At 40.2% G+C, this 22,941-nt stretch overlaps 1 protein-coding gene across 4 annotated transcripts in view; it reads left to right on the forward strand.

The window, feature by feature from the left end:
- Window positions 1-15,373, forward strand: part of CPXM2 (carboxypeptidase X, M14 family member 2) — a 106,365-nt gene extending 90,992 nt beyond the window's left edge. For all 4 annotated transcript variants that reach the window (XM_048858723.2, XM_075131033.1, XM_075131034.1 and 1 more), the window contains 3 exons: window positions 1,803-1,942; window positions 3,225-3,324; window positions 12,255-15,373. In XM_048858723.2, the coding sequence (XP_048714680.1) occupies window positions 1,803-1,942; window positions 3,225-3,324; window positions 12,255-12,508 (494 nt within the window). In that variant the 3' untranslated portion in view covers window positions 12,509-15,373. The remainder of the gene's footprint in view (window positions 1-1,802; window positions 1,943-3,224; window positions 3,325-12,254) is intronic.
- Window positions 15,374-22,941: the final 7,568 nt, after the last annotated feature.

Raw genomic sequence — 22,941 nt, forward strand, 5'->3', positions numbered from 1 at the left:
GGTTGGTTAGGACACATCGCGAATGAACATCTTTATTAGGAGACAACGATACTAATTCTGATCTTTTGCAGGACCCTATAGAGGAAACAAGAATGCAGTCCATAGTTCTCTCTCAGAGCCAGGCTCTATACATGGAATAGGTCACCCAGAACTTACAGGTGAAAGGACACCAAACATATCCTGTACGACCTTTACTCTTCTCTATTCCCTTATCAGTTATATATGACGAACTCATATGTACTACTTCTGTAGGAAAATATTTGTACTATCCACAATCCTGTTTATTGTTAATAACTGAAAACCAAAACCACGCTCACTCTACATATGGGCATTTAAGAATGGTATAAATGAGCTTATTGCCCCCACGCCAGTGCTCACTAGTATCAAACGACCATCCTTCTTTAGCACAGTGTAGCTACTGAATGGTCTACAAGAGTTTTCATAGCTCCAGGGAAAATACTCTGCTGCTGACCCCTCTGCGTTAAAACCTGCACTATTATCAGTAACTGTGTTTCTGTGGAAAATTACAGGAAAAAGGTGGCCTTTGAGATAGCTAAGTCCTTCCCCCATTTAGCGCTTTGATGGTGAGGACCATGAGAAGAATTCAGCTCTCAGTTTTACTGATGTAGATTAAGTCAGTGGAGTTACTCAGACTTCCAGTTTCAATGAAAGTAGAATTGGACCTTGAACTGTACTTGGGATTGGAATGGCAGCCTATGTAAAGTGTGAAGAATTGGTATTTTTTGCTCTTGGCAGTACCTTCCACTTAGCAGACAGGATGCTGCATGCTATACCATCTATAGTTTGTGATCCCATCTTGTGGGTTAGGCCAAGATATGTTGTGTTGCAATGATCCTCCCTGGAGAAGACAAAAGCTTGGAATACTGTAATTGGGGCATCAGAAGGGAAGAACATAGTGAAATCTGACATTTCTGGGAATTGCTACTATAGGGGCATCTAGGCTTAGTTTAAGAATCCATTTAAGAGCCCATAAAGTTTAGCACCTCCTGGACAACTGAAGAACATACACCTCAGTAAAAGGAGAGGTCATATTTTCTGCTATTTCCTCCAAGTGCTTCCTTCTTTTTCATCAGCATCACATCCATCTTATCTGTAATAAGCTTAACCCAACTATTTTTCATTTAGATCCCAAATTTTGTTAGACCCTGGGACAGCAAGAAGGTGATCCCACTTTCAGCACTAAAGGGGACTGAGATTCATGCTGTGTGTCATTAGTACATTGATGACAAAATAGTCCATACTTTCACACACGCTCACTCGGCAGTCTCACATATATGCTGAATAAGAGAAGTGATAGGACTGAACCCTGCAGAACACTGCGACCAAGACTCCCATAGTCTTCAAGGGGCTTTCAACAAGGCTTATACTGAGGATGAGTTACAGTAGCTACCTCCACCTCTATCTCGCTCTCTCTCTCTTTTCATCTTGGTTTATCATGCTCTGTGCTACTCAGTTCCTTGTTTTAAATGGGATAAAATGAAAATGGACCTTCGTGTCTATAGGAAAATTTTAAAAGTTTGCATCAAGTTTCGTGGAGCTATTATGGCTTTACTTCTTTAGAATTGCAATTTAGATTTTGTTTCTATTGGCACAATGTTATGAGAATCAATTTAATATATTCATGGCATTTTTAAAACAGCATTTTCCTGCCAGAACTGTCGTCTACTTTGTGCTATTCAGATATTCTGCTCTTTGATTAAAATAATCAGGTCTAGTGCCCAAAATAAACAAGAGCAGCATTTTATGGTTCTAAAGCTTTTCTTATTTTATTACGTCAACAGGTATAAATGACTTTAGTTACCTGCACACAAACTGCTTTGAGCTATCCATCTATGTGGGCTGTGACAAATATCCTCATGAGAGTGAGTTACCTGAAGAATGGGAAAACAACCGTGAATCCCTGATTGTTTTTATGGAACAGGTATGAAAGAGAATACCTTTCCCAATTAGAATTCACTTTGGAAGGGGCCTAAGTGAAAGTCTTAATTTGAAGTTACTGTAGCCTGCTGTGTTTTCTGGTAGGTAAGGTTCCAGTCCAATGGACCCATACAGTTTTCAGAGGTACTTACTATAACCTTGCTATTCCCCCAGGTTGTTCACAAATTACCTTCCACCTGATCCTGCAGAGACAGATGCTAAAGAGTTCAGAACTGTGCTGATTCCTATAGGAGCTCTCAGTGGGTTGCCCTCCACAGCTTTTCAAATCAGCCAATGGGATTCAGACACATATCTTCCATTAGCTTAATTATTTATCTTCCATTGGTTCTCATGCTGCTTTGGAAATCTCAACCACAGCGTTTACATTGCATTACGGGTAGAGTCCAGATTTGACCTTTAAAATCCAGAGTGCTCCCGCTAAAAAGAAACTGAGAAACTTTGTACAAATACCTATACAACTAGCCATCATTTAAAACACTAGAAAAATCTTAATATACTTTTTTATCCAAAGTTTTCCAGTCCTCCATACACCCCTGGTGATCTCACAGGGCTAATATGTTTTATTTCAGTTTAGTAAACCCCTATGTGGTAGCTAATTCTTTCACTAAAGGTTTCACTTATGATCTGTGTTTTGAATTATGAACATTTTTGGCATTTATCATAGAAACCTTACCCTTCAAAATTACTGGCAGAATTTTTTCAAACATCAGACTATTTTAGTTTAAGTGGACAAAATAATGAAGCATGTTAAAATTTTACCAGAGTGCAGTGCTTGATTAAAAACAATCGCATGAAAATCCCTTTGACTTGCTACTTTTAGTTGTTTTATCTGGCTCTCTCTTATGTTCATAACTGCAGAAGCTCTAAAAAAAAAGTGAAGTCAAAAGTGGCTGATGCCTAGAAAGTGAATTTTATGTTGATAGTGATATTTCAAAACTATATTATTTGCAAAGAAGATAAAAAAACGAACCGATCCTGTTAACATACATATATTTTATATGCGTTGAGAATGCATACCATTTTACCTACTGCAATATGCAGACATGGGGAGAAGGCTCAGATTCTACATTTGAGAAAAAAATGTTCTTTTTAAATTTGGGGCTAGATTAATTATATCTTTCATCCAAGATTTCTGGCGGAAGAGAACATAGTCATTATCAAGTTAATGATTTGCTTTCTCATGCAGATGTGACTGTTTGATGATTCTATCATATTTGGTTTTCACTGTTGTGTAATAGGTATCCATTTATTTGTTCCACTACTAGGTCCACCGGGGCATCAAAGGCATGGTAAGGGATTTATCTGGAAAGGGAATTCCAAATGCCATTATTTCAGTAGAGGGTGTTAACCACGACATTCGCACAGGTAAAAAAAATGCTGCATTCTGAACCATCTGAACCATCTGACCTTCTTGGTTAAGCTAGGATATGGTGTGTTGCAGTGAGGAGACAAAAGCTTGGAATGTTCTGATTGGGACATCAGAAGGGAAGAACATAGTGAAAGTTGACGTTTCTGGGAATTGCTACAATATGGGCATCTAGGCTTAGTTTAAGAGTCTATTTAGCTTTTAAGAGCCCATAAAAGTTTAGCATCTCCTGGACAACTGAAGATTAGGCTCGATACATTTATGGAGGAGATGGTATGATGGGAAAACATGATTTTGGCAATTAATTGATCTTTAACTATTCATGGTAAATAGGCCCAATGGCCTGTGATGGGATGCTAGATGGGGTGGGATCTGAGTTCCTGCTTATATCAAACGACCATCCCTCTAATTCTTTCCTGGGTATCTGGCTGGTGAATCTTGCCCATATGCTCAGGGTTTAGCTGATCGCCATATTTGGGGTCGGGAAGGAATCTTCCTCCAGGGAAGATTTGAAGAGGCCCTGGAGGTTTTTCACCTTCCTCTGTAGCATGGGGCATGGGTCACTTGCTGGAGGATTCTCTGCTCCTTGAAGTCTTTAAACCATGATTTGAGGACTTCAATAGCTCAGACATAGGTGAGAGGTTTTTCGCAGGAGTGGCTGGGTGAGATTCTGTGGCCTGCGTTGTGCAGGAGGTCAGACTAGATGATCCTAATGGTCCCTTCTGACCTTAATATCTATGAATCTATGACATACACCTCAGTAGAAGGTGAGGTCTATTTCCTGCTATTTCCTCCAAGTGCTTCCTTCTTTTCCATCAGCATCACATCCATGTACACAAATCAGTAGATTTATTGCAAACAAATATAGGGCTGCATTGTAACTTTACAGTTTTCCCCGAGGAAGGGACCGTACATAGCTCCAGTGCCCTAGGAGCACACCAGAGAATGAATTGTCACTCAATTCCCCTGGTCTGGAGGAGGCATAAGTAACTTCGCTCCTTTTCATGGAGTGGCTACTCTGACCAGAAGGTAGGGACGGGAGCCAGGGCTCCTCCCGCTTCTTGTCCTTCTCCTCCCCCTCCCTGCCTACTTGCTTGTAGTGGTTGGTATTGGGTAGGTAGCCCCTGCTCTCTCCAACACAGTTGAAATCACAGTCTCAACAAGAGAGGCCTTACTCCCATGTGTGGCCAAGTGAGGGCGGTGACTGTCTAGCCAAAATTAATTAGAGCACCATTAACAATAGCAAAGGGTGCTTCTGTGGTTATTAATCATTAAGGGAACATGAAAGATTTAGAGGTCTAGTTTGGATGAGCGTGAAAAGGTGAAGCAGCTGCTGTAGGAAGGGAGGAACCTCATGCTCTTCAGAGGTTTGCAGTTCCACTGTGCACGCTTGGTGGAATCTCGGAGCCCGGTGGAAGGGTTACTTCACGCAGGGTGAATTGCACTCATAGAGCATTGCTGATCCAGATTTCTATTAAAAAAAGAAAGTTAATAAATGTGTGCATTCAGTATTTTCACAGTATTAATTAAGCAAATGTGAGCCAGCGAATTCAGAATGTACCCAGGGCTATTCAGAGGGAGTTAGATCAAACATCTGGACTTTTCCAAAGTACTTTTGAACTAGTTTATTATTATTATTATTTATTTGTACTGCAGTCACGCCTAGGGCACCCAGTCATAGACAAGTGTCCCTTTGGGCTACGTGCTGTGCTAATACAGATGCAACAGGTGGTCTCTGCCTTGAGGAGCTCACAGTCTATGATGAGCGACAACAGATGAAGGAACACCAGGAAATGATACCACAGTAATGATTAGCATAATAGACTGTCACAGCACAGTAACTGCTTAATAGTTGTCAGGATTTTTGTAGGCATCACAACAGAAGACAGTTTTACTGAGGTATTTGAAAGAGGACAATGAGGTGGCTTTGCAGATGTTTATGGGGAGCTTTGCCCAAGAGTGAGGTACAGCATGAGAGATAGCATAGAAGTGTGTGTTTGAAAATTTAACAAGTGGGTGAGGAAGACTGGCATTATTGGCAGAGCAAAGGTGAGAGCTGATTTTTGATAGCATGTGAGAAGTGGTAGGTAGGGTGGGGCTAGCCTCTGAAGAACCTTGTAAGTGAAGGTGAGTAGTTTGATCTGGTAGGGAGTGGAGACTCAGTGATGAGATGGAAAAGGAGAGGTGATACGATCAAAGAAACAAGCCAGGAAAATGATCTGTGCAGCAGCATTTTGAATGGATTGAAGTGGGGGCAAGATTGCATTTATCAAGGCCAGGGAAGAGGATGTTGCAGTAGTCGAGAAGTCAGATGATGGTGACTAGATAAGAGTTTTAGCTGTGTGGCTGTAGAGGAAAGGCCAGATCTCAGAGATGCTATGCAGGAAGATACAGAAAAATGTTGATGTCTTTGATATGAGTATCTAGACAGAGTGCTGAAAAGAAGATAATATTCAGGTTACACCCCAGAGTGATAGGAAGGAAGATGGTCCTCAATCACTGAAAAAGGGAAAGGAGTCTGGTGTGAAAGTTAAGAGCTCTGTTTTGGACACACTGAGCTTAGTCTGATGGCTGGACATCCACAAAGAGACATAAAACAGGCTGAGATTTTAATTTGGACAGAAAGAGACAGGACCAGAGTAGAGAGGTAGATCTGTGAGTTGTTTGTGTTGAGATGACAGGGAATAGCATTAGCTCTGATGCTGAAAAATATAATTCTTGCAAAGAGCACCCCTAAACCAATACCGGTTCTATCAATCTCAGAAATACCATATGCAGAGGTGGTAATTTTGTAAACAAATGTAAGGATATGATGGCCATATACTCAAGGGTTGGTTTGGTATTAGAATGAGGGAAAGCAATTAGCAATGTGATATACTGGGTATTTCATTATCTACCCATCATTGAATTTAAGATCTGCTTGTACAGTTGTATGACATAATTAACCAATGGGGGGGCTATGGAATACCAGGAACTCCAGCAGTTTTAGGTAAGCAAGTTCTGAGTCTCAGATATCTACTATTTTAGGTTAGCTGACTCAATAATATCAGCAAATTTAGCTCAGTTATGATAAGTTTTATTTCAACTTTACTATGTCTCTGCTGTGAGAGAAAACATAGAATTGCAGATATTTAGTAAGGCAATTACATCTTCTTTATATATTTCAAAATGGGGCCACTGGAAAACAAAAGAGGGAATGAAAATAATCAGTTGTTTTTCCACTAACCTAGAAGGCTGTCATAAACTGTAGGTTATATTACTCTGGTAAATGTTTACTGGGAACTGAATAAATGCAATGGATGATTATTCCAATCCCTCAATATACTGGGTTACATTAGATACCACACTGGAGAATAGTGGATGATTTAGAGAAAATGCAAATCTGAGTGCATTTGGAGAAGAATCCCACATGAATGTATAAGAACAGAATTATGGAAGACCCCACAATCTGCTCTGTAAACACTCATGGACTTTGAGGAAGTTTAGGTGCAGGTCTGAATCAGAATTGTCTGGTTAAGGTTCACTGCTAACTATTAATAATAAAAAGAGAAAGTATAATTGTTATTCTTTTCCATAATCTGGGAAGTGTAAAAAATTGATACTCGTACTTATAGATGGAAACATGGAACTTCTATCTTGCCTTACATTAAATAAATAAAGGGGACAGGCTGTCATTAGTCTTTGAAACTAGAAATTTTATGGGATAGCCACTAAGCTAAAATGATATATAGATCTGCAGAGAAAAAAATAAATTATCTCTGTGGGATCTCATTCTTCTCTCTTTTATACCTGTTTAAACTGGGACTATTCCCATTGAAGCAACGGAGTTGCACTGCGTCAAAATTGGTTTAAACAAGAGGAGAATCTGGGCAACTTTCTTTACCTTTCTAAGTTTTGCTTTAAAATGGATTATAGCTATTAAGTTTTTAAAATACCTGCTATTTTCTGACATGTAAATGGAGTCAACTACCCTATTAAGCAGGTGAGAATTGTGTCTACAATAAGCTTTCTATTAACATACATTTGTTCCAGGACATTTCTCCTCTTCCTTCTCTAGTGCAGAAAGAACCTTCTGTTACTTTCACTTAGCGGTACAATGTATCTGATGGGAGTAGGAAGGGGTGACACTGTGCTGATAATATTAATAGGTTAATTGAAATTATTGATTTTGTGAGACCAGGAGCTTGAACACATTGTTCCCTTTTTTTCTTGCTGTACATACAGCTATTGATTGAGCAGAGGTGATGATATGGTTTTATGGTTACATGTGAACTGTGCTCTGTCAGATGACCCTGGGAAATAAGTTCATTAGTTGGATCAACAAACCCGTTTGGATACTTTTTACCTCCGCATTTTTCAAAGACCAGCTAGCAGAGGTCATTGGATATCTCTTATTGAGATATAAAATTAAACAGTTATTCTAAATATATTTTATTTATATTTAGGGCCTGATTCCAATGACCTTATTAATGTCAAGTAGCACCTTGCTCCTCTTGTTATTCCATTGGCTCCTTGAGGTGATGGGGTTCACACATCTCCATTACCCAGGGCTGTGCATTCTAGCCCTTAGCATTAGTCGCACAGTCCTGCGGAAAAGCTGAACCAACCCAAAAATAGCCTTGGGAGGCATAACGTGTCAGAGGCACCTTTCTGAGGTACTCTCTGCATCTCCTGTGTTCCCGGCCTTTACCAGCAGCAAAATGCAACACCACTTGTGCAAGCTCAGCTGTGTTGACTAGTCTATTGTGGGGGTGGGACGAGCTGAGACCCTGTCCATTCCCTGTTCTAGAACAGGGGAGGGAGTAAGTGAGTGCACTATGCCCACTTACCTCTGCATACCTAGATACAAGGTCTGCGTAGCTCATATAGAGGTGTAAGGATGGCAGGGGTATATTTTAAAGGATTGTGGACACCTCTCTTCTCATTCACGACCCCACACCCTCTCTCCTTAAACAATCAAAGAACATCCCTGTGGCAACTCCACCCATTGCTGTCATGAAAAATAACTTTAGGAAAGCATCTGATGGATTTTTAGCTGTCTATTAAAAACATTTAGCAGCAGGAAATAAGGAAGAAAAGTCAGCACTGCATGTCCAGCTACCTTTCAGCAGACCCCCCTAAAAGCTCCATGGGCGAGCTGTGTCCAGAGATTGCTGTTTTGAGAGCCTCTGGTGTATATAGGATCCTAGCCCATTACAGGGACTCAGTGTCAAGAACATAACCTACACTGCTATCAGTTCTGGAAGGGTTGGTGATTTCTTTGAAATTAAAATGGAAGTGGAATATTTCCCAAGTAAAAAGACCATTTTGCCTGTGGCAACCTGCCACACATGAAGCAAACAATTAGCGTTTTACTAATCTCAAAGCTTTTGGTTTATGGTGAGCCACATTTTCTGGTTTTGTTTCATATAGTTTCACACCCATCTTTTGAACACCAAATGTCAAAGTGAAACTTGGTCAAAATTGCAGTATTTCGTTCTGTCTGTCAGCATTTCTCGAGCACCTATTACCACAGTGCCTAGCTTTTGCATGGTTTTCAAAGCAAACCATAAATTAACTCAAGTTTGCCTGAAACTCTTGTAGAAAGCTTTATTTCAGAGAATCTGATAAGAATTTCAGAGTTTCTAACAACATCCAAAACAAAGATTTTGCATCTAACATTTCTCTCTAATTGTTCACCAGATTTTATTATTTTAGTGGGTTGACTAATAACAATACATTATCTTGAAGCACTGCTGGCTGCTGCCTAGTACTCAACTATTTATGGGTGTACACCATCATTCCTTGGGCAGGCAAATTAACTTCATAGTAGGGCCCTTTGTTGGTAATAAAGCATTCAGACAGATCCTCAGTTGATGTAAATTGGAATAATTCCACTGACTTAATGGAGCTACACCAGCTGAAGATCTGGCCCATTATAATTTATTCCTCCTAATTTTTATTTTATTATCTGTCACATTGTTAACAAGATCAAGGTGCCTTCTGGAGTCTATTTACATATATTCATTTGATATCTTTCGTAGTATGTGTTGTCATTTTAACTGAGTACACTATCTCTTTATGTTTACCAAAGTACCTCTTAATATTCTCTAAACCCCCCGTATTTTTGATCACATGTCTCTACCATCTGTACAGGAATTTTTGATGTAGTTCATTTAGCCCAGAGAATGAAATCTCTTCGTACCCTGAGATTAAATGATGGGTAACAGGAGCAAACTCTTGGAATGAACTCTACTTGTTTTTAAACAGAAAAGAGCTAAATAAGTAAATCCTGCCAGTAGTTTGTATTTAGCTCTATAATTATTTCCTGGTGGTGGTTGAATGTGTAGCTTCTTTTATAGTATTTCTCAAGCTATACTAAAATACATGACAAATGCTTGTCAGAAATGTGTGGATGCACCAAAGGCTAATTGTGTCGTTAGGCACAACCTTGTCCAAAGTGTGATGCATAAACTGCACCACCAATGCAATATCCTACAAGGCACTGTGGTCAAGAGACATCTCTCTGAGACAAAATTTCCTTTGTTTCCTCTTGCTCCAGAGAAGTAAGTAATTTGCTGCTGGCCTATACAGCACCAAAGTACCAGAGGCGGATTACAGTTATGTGGGGCCTTGGGCCAGAGCACATGGGGGATGCTCCCCACCCCGTCCCATTTTTCCAGGGCCCCCCAATTGGCCAGGGCCCCTGGCACGGGCTCCATTGACCCAGCATCTAATCCGCCACTGCAAAGTACGACACCCTTCTGGACCAGCATAGCGGTGCTGGCTAGCATAATGGGGCAGAGTCAGGCTACACTATTGCCCACCCACTTGGTCTGGGAGAAAATACGCCCATTTAGTCCTGTACACTTGGAACCAAAGTGGATTCTCAGGGCCAACCCCAAACCAGCTCTAAGTTCCTGTGGTGGACACTGCAGCAGTACAGGACAGGCACAGCAAAGCAGAGCTCCATGATAATCCCTCCCCACCTGACTCGCCCCCTACTCCCAAGAAGTGCACAGTAGCCAGATATCAGCAGAGAATATGGCCTATCTCCTCTTTTAAAAGACTCTCAAACTGGTTGGTAGAAAAATATGAGCCCTCTTTACTCTACGAGAAGTAACTTGACCAGGTGTGTCAGTTACGTCCTCTTTCACAATAACGCCAGGAGATGATTAGCACTGTTTTTTGGTTTTGTTCTTTTGCTGATTCCTGCTATGTCAAACCATGATGCCTAGCTTATCCAGCCCCAATATACAATTTTAGATCTTTACACAGATGCAAGATATAAAATATAAAGCCCAGCTCTAGCACAGTCTGTCTTCTTCTTCCCAGCATACAATCTTTTCATCTTGATTTTCTTTCATTTTAGCAACATTGTATTGTAAGTCACCCAGGGGCAGGGCCAATAATAGTAATGTCATTTCACATGAATATTACAATAACTCTTCCTGTGGGAGATGTCACATTTCTTTATATATAGTATTACATCCTAGGAAACCTTGAAAATGCACGGCTACAACTCAGGAGGCTTTACTAGGGTAAATTGTAAAACAAATACAATTTTACAGTAAGAAGCTAAGTTTCATTCCCTCTTTCAATCCATTATGAAACATACTTGCTGCTTAAAATAACATCACTAGAAGACCAAAGAATGTCCAAATTATTGGGTAAACATTAAGCCCTGGATATCTTCTGTAAGGAAAATCATTAAGGCCCTGATTCAATGAGGTACTGAAACATGTGCTTTGCTTTATCCACGCAAGTAGTTCAATGGATTACAATGGGATACTCATGTCTTTAAAGTTAGGAATGTGGTTAAGTACTATGCTGAAAATCATGGCCTAAGTTACATATGAAATTGCTTTCTGTCGACGAATTGATATTATAAAGCAAAAACATGATTGCTGTATGCTGAGGGCAACAGTGAAAGGGCCCCAAAGTGGCAAAGGTGGCATATCAAGGAATTATTGTGGGTGTATTTTAATTCAACAAAATATCAAACTGCTAAGATCAAACTTAATTTGGCTGATGGTGCTGGGAAACAGGTTATTTTTAACCCTTCTCTCAGCCCTGTGTATATCTCACCTGTCCAGAGAATTCTGTTTGGGAAATCAGTACTATTTTTTATGTACAGTTACAGAAAATTAGGATGGTAAATGAAAACTGTAATGGATTTTCATGGTGGCGTTTTGTTTTCATTGCCAGCTTCATTTATGTTTCCATGGTGAGGGCTACATAGTCACACATAGGAGCAGCCAGGCCTAGGCTACTTTTCCAAATTGCGACTTGACTTGGAATCAAGCACGTCTTTTTTTTTTCCCCCCCCATTTAAAGGTCATTAAAAAGGCTGCAAAGAAAGAGCAGTGTTTTGCTTAAAACATTCTGTTATTGAGAAGCAGGGCATTGTCAAGCAAATGCTACATATGCCATGGGTCAGATACCTGGGGCCTGTCCTGTTGCTTTGTGTTGCTCTGGTGGCCCAAGACAGCTAGCAGACTGGGCCACCTGCTTGGTGTAGGGGAATCTTTGGGTGAAATAGAGCCAGTGTAGCCAGCCCTATACAGCTCCTCTTATGGCCTCCCGTGTTGGGATGTGGCTGGGCACGGGACTTGGCCAGATCTCCACTACACTCCAGCAATTCTTGAGTGTGGATGAGCCCCCAAAGCTGTTTCAGCTTGTGCCAGGAGCCAAATTGCCACTCAGGTGATCCCAAACTTGGTGGAAAAGAAGGTTGTAAAGAATGAACACAGCCACCTTTGATGCCTGACTTCTTTCTGGGTCTGGTACCAACCACAGCCAAGGGGAGGTTAACTGGACATGAGGCTCAAGTCCTACATGTATAACTTCAGGCCACAGACCTAACATAGACCTTTATAGTGAATAAGTGTTGACATATCTGTCAAAAGAGCAATAGTCTGAAAATCTTCTTTTCTGATTTCTTTAACAGCGAGTGATGGGGATTACTGGCGTCTCCTGAACCCAGGAGAATATGTGGTCACTGCAAAAGCGGAGGGCTATACCTCTTCCACCAAGAACTGTGCAGTAGGTTATGACATGGGAGCCACTCAGTGTGACTTCACAATCAGCAAAACCAACCTCGCACGAATCAAAGAAATCATGGAGAAATTTGGAAAGCAGCCCATTAGTCTGTCAATCCGACGGCTCAGACAAAGGGCTAGGCAGAGACGCCAGCAAAGATAGACTACTTTCTCTGTTGTAACACATGGCGTTTACAAGCTCTGCTTAAATCAAAACCAATTATAGTAGTAAAAGATACATAGCCAACATTAACATGTTTTTGTCTATTCGAGGAGTTCTAATTAGTATATTTGTATTGAAGAATCTCTTGAGCTTCCAAAACCTTTTCTCCTCTGAGGTTTTAGGGATACAGTTTTTGTTCCCTGTATACAATCCAGCTAAATGCACATTGGGTGGGGGACCTATGCAGGGTAGTGGAATGGATTCCTCCTCTCTCTGCTGTGCCAGCATCACAGTGTCACTGTTTTTCAGGTGTTGCTATGCTGTGGGCACCGGATTTGCGCCTTATTGACTTTTAAGTAACAAAACTGCACAGGAAGGTAGGATGGATTTTCAAGAATAATCCACATCAATTTGGGGGAGAACAAACTAGAGAAATACAGGCCAGCTCCTCAGCTGGTGTAAATCAGTGCCAAAGTTGCTACATTGATTTACACTAGAGGAGGGCCTGGCCCTACATTTTTAGTTTCCTGTCAAAATTCTAAGAATAAACATAATATCCCTTGTATGCTTGGTAGCAAGAATGCAATGGGCACTTTCAAGTACAATTCTGCTAAAACCGTGATTATTGCTGTTAGAGCTTTGCCTTACTCAATACGTTCTTATGATTCCTGGAAAAAGATGATCACCAAAGTATCATTCGGAATTGAAGAAAATAAACTTCAAATAGAAAATCTTTGGTGAAAATACATGTCTGCTATATTTAATTTATTTCTTCTTGTCAACAACTTATCTTGTACATGAAGAAAAGAGAGATAAATGGTTGCAGAATCAATAATATACACTGAAAGCAATCATCAACCCTTGCATAATAACTAGTTTTAGTCCATCCTATGGAAGCTATTCCAGCACATACTTGTTCTGTAAATACCATTAAGCAACAATGTTGCCACAGCTGGGACCCAAGGAAATAGCAGGACTCTCATTAAATTCTGTATTATTGAGATGGTTGCATTATTTATTAAGAGCACGAGTCTCTCTCTTTAATATTAGAGAAGTATCCAGGGTCAAGCCTTCTTAAATTCCACTCCAAGGTGCATTTAAATTGGGTGGTAAAGTCCCTGGATATTTCAGTCTTCTGGTGCAAATCTTGGTGCACTTTCATTTAAATTTAAAAAAGCAAAGGCCTTCAATGAATTGAATATGAGGTTAGACTAGATGATCACAACGGTCCCTTCTGGCCTTACAATCTATGAATATGTAAAATGAATAATTTAGCCCCCATGTTATTTATTTTGATGTTAAATTTTATTTATTTCACCCTGTCCTCATCCTTTTAGTGTTCAATATGCCACAAATTTTTGTAGTGCCAACACCTAATTGCATCAGCAAAGTTGCCAAGGAAGACCTGGAGATTTTTGCAGCTGAGTAGGAGATTTGTGTGCCTGGAGAGACATGGGGAGGAATTTGGTCAGCAGTGCAATAATTAGTAATGTTGACATTTAAACTGACATGTTTAGGTTTCAGAGCCAGCACTCCTAGTTAAAATAAATGGGGCAGTTCACTCCACACCTATGTAATGTTTCAGGTTGTTGGCAGACTCAAAGCAACACTGAATGAGTTTATACTGGGTTCACCTTTAGAAGGTTATCTTCAAAACCATACAGATTAGAAAGGTACATCTTTAAAAGTAAAAGCCTAGTTCCGGAGCACAATTCTGCTGCAAGGCGTGGATTCCATGGCAAATTCTGAAACCGTGGAATGTCAGAATGTATGTGGCTTGAGGACCGTGGCATCTATTGTTTCCACTTTTTCTTCTCCAGTACTTACTCCTGGTATTGACTTTTGATACTGGATCTTCAACCAAAACATTTATTTCTTACAGGAGGCTTTCTATGTTACAAGATCAGGCGAATGGAAGGGAGTAGTACAGGAGATGAAAGTGTACTTACTTTTCTCAAAATACCCTCCGACCAGCCTCAGAGGTGAGGAGGTTTTGTCTGGGCCAGCAGGGGAAAGAAAATCCTTGGCCCTTTTAAGGATTGCCCCCTCTCATCCCTCTCTTCCCCATGGGCTAGAGGAGAGAAGCTAGGTTGGTGATTGGTTGGACAGAAGGTTGCAGCACAACCTTATTGGCTACCAAAGGATGCCATTCTGCACTGGGAAGAAAACTCCCTCTCCCTTCCCCTTGGGATTAGAATAGGACTGGGTTGTGGGGCCTTGCTGTGGGCATCATGCTAGTTACTTTTGGGTGCTGCGTAGGAATTTTTCCTTCACTGCCAGATTGGCCTGGGGCAGTGTGCGGGTTTCTCAACTTCCACTCAGCCGCCCAGGGACCCAATGGGTAGGTTAGGTTGTAAAATTCATTTTGTCACAATTTGGTAGGTGCCTAGTGTACATACTTGTTCAATATGGGGTCCGATGAAGTGAGCTGTAGCTCACGAAAGCTTACGCTCAAATAAATTTGTTAGTCTCTAAGGTGCCACAAGTACTCCTTTTCTTTTTGCGAATACAGACTAACACAGCTGCTACTCTAAAATATGGGGTCTGGTTCCCTGGTAAACCAGAACCGGAGGTGGATTAGGAGAAGACATCTCCTAAAAAAGGTGGAGAATGGAGTTGGAACTCCTAATGTCTGGTACAATGAGAAGACAACCCCTGTCCCTGCTCCCTTAACCCTCAGGTGAGGGGAGGCTGATGGGGTTCCAGCAACAGTGCTGGGAATGGTTTAAGAGGTGGGGGGGCTGTTAGCAGTCCTCCCCCAGGAGATAGAAATTATGGAAGGAGGGATAACTTGCACTGGATGGGTTATTTCTGGATAATTTGCAGATGTGTTTCTTAATAAAGCTGCAGCCTATTTAAACTATATTCCTGGTGTCTTGTCTTGTCTTCCTGTGCTGCCCAGAACAAATATACATCTGCAGATGGGTACATGCACAAGTACGGGAGCGCGAGTCACCAAAAACTGAAGTTGGAAAGCATAAGGCAGGACTTGTTACTCTGATGCCAATATGGACAAAATAGTTATGGAGATAACTAATAGTGCCTGTATCGGCGTGCCCATTCCGCTCTTGCAATCCAGCCCCTTGGCCCCGCTCCTCACAGACTCAGGGACACTCCAAGCTGGTGCAACTCCTGTGCTCTTTATTTGTGTCCGTTTCCCACCAACAGTTTCCTATGATATACAGGCTATTTACCATGGCTTGGCCTAACACAGGCCTGGTCAGGAACAGAGTAGCAGGCTCCTACCTCTCCCTGAGCTTCCTTTCCCTCCTGGTCTCCACCCTCCTTTTCACTCACTTCCTCACAGCCTAATAGCTCCTGCCTAATGAGGCTGGCAAGTACAGTCAGTGATTAGGCAAACCTAGGCTCTTTACCCAGCCCCAATCCATTCCCCCGATTGGGGTTGGAATGGCAGGAGCTGATTGAGGCTTCCCCAGCAGCACCCTGCCACACTCCCTTATTCGAATTAAGCTGTACCTTGCTCAGTGCACTGGGACTCAGGAGATCCATGTTCCAGTTCTTGCCAGTCACTTCATCTCACTGCCTGAATTTCCCTGTCTCTAAATGGTGATAGTGATATTTCCTTCCTTTACAAGTGCTTGGAGACCTGTGATTGAGAAGTGCTGAATAAGAACTAAATTTATTCTTCTTGTTGTTATTATTATTTAAAAATTCAATTATATCACCCCATGCTATTCTAAGTACCAAACACATTTTCAAATTTTAAAAGATAAATTAATTATAGATGTGCTGACCACAAAAAAAAAAAAAAAAAGCCCCACAACACATTGGCAAATTTTAATTTCTGACACAAACAGGCCTGTGTATTTGTGTTTGATAGGTTCAATGTCACGAATTTCTATTATCTTACCTTCACACACTGGTGTTCTTTGAGATGAGCTTTTTGACTAATGTGAGGCAGTTGCACATGAAGTGCCATCAATGCCACCAAAGTGTTTCCTCTGGAATTGGTGAACCACTGTCAGTTTGAGAATCTACATTACCAGAAAGGTGCAAAACTTATCACAGACATTCATGTCTGAGAACAAATATGCATCACATCCCTATTTATTGGAAGCCAGACTGTGCCTCCATTTGTTCCAATTAAGTAGTACTTTACTCTGTGAGAAGTCATGTCTCTTTCATTGAAAAATTTGTACTTAGTAAGTGTATGGAAGGTGGCAAAATCTGCTAAATAATAGTAGTTATAAATACAGATACTTAGGAGCAGAATGTGCACCCCTTTCTCAGTTATCTGTGAAATTCAGAATGCTTTCCAAAGGTGGGTAAACATTATTATTTCCATTTGACAGCTGTAGAATCCTAGACACAGGAAGTGACTTGCCCGTAGTTCATGCAATGTGCCAGTGGTAGAGCTGGGTAAAGAAACCAGATCTCCTGATCCACATCTGGGGGCCCCATCTGGTGGATTTTGCCATCTCCCAAAGGCTAGATAACAATATCCCTTCTCATATTCAGTAGTAGCACCTTACTCTGCAAGTATTCCATTTGTGCCCATGGGACTATTTGCAGAGTAAGGCACCCTGTAGGGCAGAAAATCCCCTACAGTGCAGGTGGAAGTTTAAAGCTCCAAGAGTAAAGTCCTGGGCCTATTAAAGGCCAAGGGAGTTTTGCCATTGAATTCAATGGCTCTAGGATTTCAGCCCAGGACTGTAACTACTTATGCATGCTATACAATAATACTGAACTATGATATCAACTCTTTGTTTCTGTAGTGACTAGGAGATATAATTATTGTTCAAGTTCAGAGACACATTTTGAAGTAGCAGGTGTTACTATCAGAACTAGAGATAGGCCCAAACCACAACCTTATGCTGATAAAATCAGACATCACCATCATGTTTTCCATTTAATCTACATCCTTATAATAGATATTCTCTCTCCTTGAACATTGCATTCTACTCTTTCTATCAAACCAACGAATGCTATCTGCACTGCATTAGAATGGACACAACCCTACAATTTTTTCTGTTGGTAGAAATAAAACTCCATAGTATGTATGATTCCTTTTTATTATTACATATCCTTTTCAACATTTACACAAATAAGAAGGACTTTGCTCAAGCTCTATTTGACATTTTTTAAAAAAACCCAGTCCATTCCAAATAATAGCAAATTCAGCTGCCTAAGCGAAGCAAAAGGTTAAAACAAGGAACACCAGCCTTCAGCCATCTCCTCTTTCTCCAAATCCTGGCAGGTATAAAATAAAATAGAAATGTGCCATCTTTCCCTTGGATTTCCATGTACTAATGTCAGTTACAAAAGCACTCACATCCATTCTTGCATTCTTAGCCTCCTTACGTATCAGAATCATTGTCACCCTAAGTGTATGTGCATATTTGTTTCACTTTACCTAATTCAATCCAAGTTAGTAACAATTCACATTTCTAAGTGCATTACTGTAATGGTCTTTGTTATATGAAATTGTACAGACAGATCTCAGCTTGTGTGGAGCAGCCTGGCTCATCTGAAGCCAACAGAGCTGTGTCTGTTTACACCAGTTGAGGAACTGGTCCTTCTATATCAATCTTTACAGAAGCAGAGTTGTTCATCCTTAGTCTGGTATCAATCAGTTCACAGCAGAAGGGTGAGATATCAGTATTTTAATATCTAATCTATTAGAAGGTTGGGCAGTGGGTATGTAAAATCAATTTTAAAATGAAGCCAAGGAATATAAATTATGTGCTCACTTATACTAATGGATTTCTCCATCTCTAAATAAAGTCAGTTCAAAGACTCCTATTGGCTTAAATGGGAGCTGCCTCAGACCCTAATAAAATATGGTGTTTCATAGTTCTTAGTTCTCAGAAAATTAAGTTAAAGATGCTGTGGAATCTTTATCCTAGGATCTTCCCAGTTTTGTGTGTTTAAGTCACAGCCATATCCGTATTCTAATGTACTTTCTCTATTTAATTTCCTTTTAAAAGGCCATTTAACTTGAAATGACATTGTTTTATTCCACTTTGACATTGTAACACGGTTTCTGAGCGGTGAAATTGTGCCTGAAGGCAGTGAAGCCATCACATTTAATGAAATCTTTTGCCTGTGCAGATGAGGCTCAGAAACGGTAAGCCAGTTTGCCCAGGCTGTTCATATAGTTTCTGTCCCCTAGGCACTGATAGGAGCTTTTCTCCTTCTTCCATAAAGTCTAGAGAGACTCAGTATTGGCTTGAGTATTGTCTGACATCACATTTCAACCCAATGCAATTGAAAATGGCCATATTTTTCACTCCTAAGTCTTTTAATGTACAGTATTTATACTTATAACTTTTATCCTTCTAATTTATATTTCATAAGCACTGAAGCAATGCATAAAGCCTAATGGAGAATGATGATGAAAATTAAACAGGGGAAAAAATCAGTGTTTTTTTAAGCTGCTATAAATGTTTTGGGGTAAAATTATCAAAGTATCTGATTCAGGAGCCTGAATCCCGTTTTCAAAAGGCACTCAGGCACTTAGGAGCCTAAGTCCTATTGCCTTTCCATCAGACTTAGGAACCCAAGGGCCAGATTTTTCAAGATGTTTAGGCACCAAAAAATGCAGATAGGCACCTAGTGAGCTTTTCAAAAATGCCTAGGCAGCTAACTCCCACTGAGAGCCCATGCAAAATGACCTTATGTGGACTATAAATTGATCATTAACAGAGCTCTTGTTCTTAAAAACTGCCCCTTCCTCTTAAAATTCCATTTCTTTTTCAAATGTGTGTTTTATTTTCCCAAGGAGTAATGCTGTTGTTCAGAGAAAGCAGTTGGATGACATTTGCCTCTTTTTTAACATGCTGTAATGTCAGGCACTGGGTATTTTAATAAGTTATTATTTTTTAATCTCACTGGCTTTACAGCAGCTGTTTTGTAAAACTCAATGTGCCAATTATGTCAACATCAAATTCATTCTTATCAACTCAATATTATCCTAGTATCAACAGAATACAGTATTTTAGTATTCAGTGCAAACCATCATTTAAGGATCTTACAAAAGTGAGTCAGCCTTATTGTTAGTGAGTATGAATATGAAAAATGGAATTAAATTTTCATACCCTAGATCTGAGAGAATTTCAATAGCTCAGTTAATGAGGATCAATGACAGTCATAATCTCACTTGAATAGACCATAGAGTTTTAAATTCAAGATCTGTTCCTTACCTGAGGAGATCTGGATCAGATCACATAGTTTTAGTTTTTATTACATATCATGTGTTTAAATAATTACATTCTTGTTTAGCAGGATGGGGAGACCTTTAACTCACTGGAGAATGAAAATAACATTTTGTTCATCCTTCAGGGACCTGATCCACCTCTCAGTGACGTCAGTGAAAGTTGTTCTACTGACTACAATGAAAGTTGGATCAGGCCCCAAAAACATTTTGTGCAGTGCAAGCAAAACCTGTAAATTGAAGATACTTCCAATATGATCAGTTGGATGGGAAAACTTGAATATTATTCTTGTGGACACTAATTTTAAGAACCCATCTATTTTTATCTGAAGCTGCTTATCATTTAGAAAGGATCATCAGCAATGCTAAATTCTGCCATTTCTGTGTGGCAACTATTTGATGCTCTTGGTTGTTCCAAAATTGAGTTGAAAGTTTCACAAGACTTTCTGAAAGCGTTCCTTCCTTTCCTCTTTCCTTTCAAGCTAGAACCAGGATGTGCAGATATACTCAAAAATGAAATAAATAAATAAAAGGCCAGAAAGCGAGAGAAGTTAGTCAATTTTTTTGGGGAACCTGAGAAAGGTTTTTTGTTTGTGTTTCTATGACCAGTTTGCTTCTTATTTTATTAAAATTACTTTTTCCATCCCTGGTATTTTACTATAAGAGATCCTTCCTCTCCCCACAGCTTCTCTGTGCAGATGGGCGTAAGCCAAACAGCAGTCGAATTGCTATGTTCCAGCAGTGCGGGGGGAGAAGAAAGGGAAAGGGAGAGAGGACATACAAAAGATAACCGATGGACTTTGAACCCACCACTAATGTTCAGCAGGAGATGAAGTTGCAGTTAAAGATGCAGGGTCAGACTAGATGATCAGAATGAGCCCTTAAAAATAAGAATCTATGTTTAATAGGCTTGAGGAAAACATTATGCTAATATTAGGTATACCTTTTCTTTCCCCTTTTCCATATCTCATCTTACCTCTCTACTGTGGCACAGACCACCATTTAGATTTTCAGGATTGTGATGTATATGTTGTCTGTGCATATTAACCAGAGTTAAACCTCTCAGAGATTGTGTCACTCTTCTACCAAACAAACATTTACTAAATGTATCCACTTGTATACATAACAGGTTATTTATAACCTTTGAAATAATTGTGAATATTGTCAATCAAAATTCTTGCTTACCAACTAGACTTTTGGGGAAGGGAGGGGTCTTCAGGTTTTAGTACTTTTTAAAATCACAAATTCAAATGCAAAATATATTATGTGTGCTCACATACGTACATCCTCCTAGGGCTCTTCCTTGGCTGGATTATCGTCACTGTCAGTGGAATGGTGTGTAGACCCTCTTTAGGACACCTTAAAGTTGGGAGACAAGTGATAATCCCAGAGTCTTCTTCAAACTCCTCTTGAGATTGCGCAACAACTGTTCACTTTTCATAGCCTACAGCAAATTCTAGTCCTCTTCTCCGATGCGGTGAAGGATCCTACACTCTAAATCCAACAAAACCAGCCAAGTCCCTGGAACATGGTCTCTACAGCAGACCCTTTCTGGTTCTCATGTTGTGCCAGTGCTGAATCCTGCAGTCTGGCTCCCACCCTTCCTATTTATAAACGCTTGAGTTCCCATTGTTTCCACTGTCCGAGAGCAACTCTGGGTGTGTTCCACCAGCAGCGTGGCTACAGTGGAAGTCACCTACATAGCTTTAAACAAGCAGTGAGCAAGCCTACGGACCAGCACACTTATTTTCTGGCTGATTCAAGCCCATCCTGCCTGGCTCTGGCAAGTCTGCAGGCACAGAGTCCCCCAGTACCAAAACAAGGAACTATGAGCCCTCCTCACTGTCTCTTCCCTTATCTACAGCACTATATGCTGCAATGCGGGCGTGTGGGTACCACATGCATCTTACACATCTATAAAAAACAGACGTGCAAGTGAATGTATAGCCATGCCAGAGCGGGAGACTTGGAAAGTGAAAACCCGGTCTCCCTACAGAGCAGGAACGGCATGTGCATTGTCAGTGTAAGCTTCACCATGCTGCCCCACCAATTTGCCTAAGTCACATTCTGGAGGGAAGGTTGAGGCTCTATGACGATTTAGTCCCTGGCTCTATTGTTTGTTCTGATGTAGAATTTGTACATTAAGATTGAGACTATGGACTCCTTTTAAATAGGGGACCAAACAACCTTCAGATGGCAATGTCTTCCAGTCACTATCAACTTTGGCCAGCTGTGAGCAGCTAACCTACAGGTAAAAGGCTCCATTTCTCCAAATAATTTGGTAGTAGTGATTTTTAGAACAATTTTGGTAAGAATCCTGAAAATTAGCTCAGTGAATTGGCAAATGCCATGAACTTTATCAAATCTGTCTTTCTAATGGAGAGACCACCATTTCAATGGGCATTATGTGGATTGTACCATGGACATCTGCATTAACTGTTCCCATGTCACACAAAATTTCAAGTGAGATCTATCATGAACCATGCATTAACCATGTACTATTGGCTCTTGATATAAGAAAATCCCATTGTGTAAAAAGAATTATGTTAAGATAACACTTAATGATAATCCCACATCTATATGTCTGTCTCATTCTCTGCTGTAGATAGACTTCAGACATATACGTGACTAATATAAGTCCCAAAATTCTCAACTTAATTTTCCTATCTATACAGCTAATTCAAATCCACAGCCACATCTCATAAAGTAGCCACACTAATGCCAAGAGAAATTTCATCATCTCAAGTCTGACATCCAAAAATGGAGGCATCTGAAGTCAGTGGCCACTTTTGATCATTTGACTGTAGTTGTAAAACCCACCTAGCTCTTAGTCTAATAGCAAATCTTTTTTGCTTTGTTGTTATGAAATGCTGAACTACTTTGCTTAGTGAAAAATTGCCTTGAGAAGTTATTTAGGCTACAGGCTTGACTTTGAAATTTTGCAGTAGGATTTCATTACACAATACTGGTTAATATCTTGTACCCTGCTAAACGTGTCCACAAGTAGTTTAATGAGTGCAAATCACTCTCCATTTCAACCTCAATAACCCCAGCACTATCAGCTTTAAGTGAAGTGCAGAACACACACAGTTTAGAGCAAATCCAGCATAATAAAGTCAGTTTCTGAGTAATGAAAAGCATTCTTACAAATTAAATGATGAATTCCTATTTTGGCTTCAAGAGCAATCTATCATTCCTTAAAGCAATGAGACATTCCAGAGAGTACATTTCACACGTCTATGTCTCAGGCGTATTATGA

Source organism: Caretta caretta, chromosome 7 (genome assembly GCF_965140235.1).
Source record: "Caretta caretta isolate rCarCar2 chromosome 7, rCarCar1.hap1, whole genome shotgun sequence".
NCBI lineage: Eukaryota > Metazoa > Chordata > Testudines > Cheloniidae > Caretta > Caretta caretta.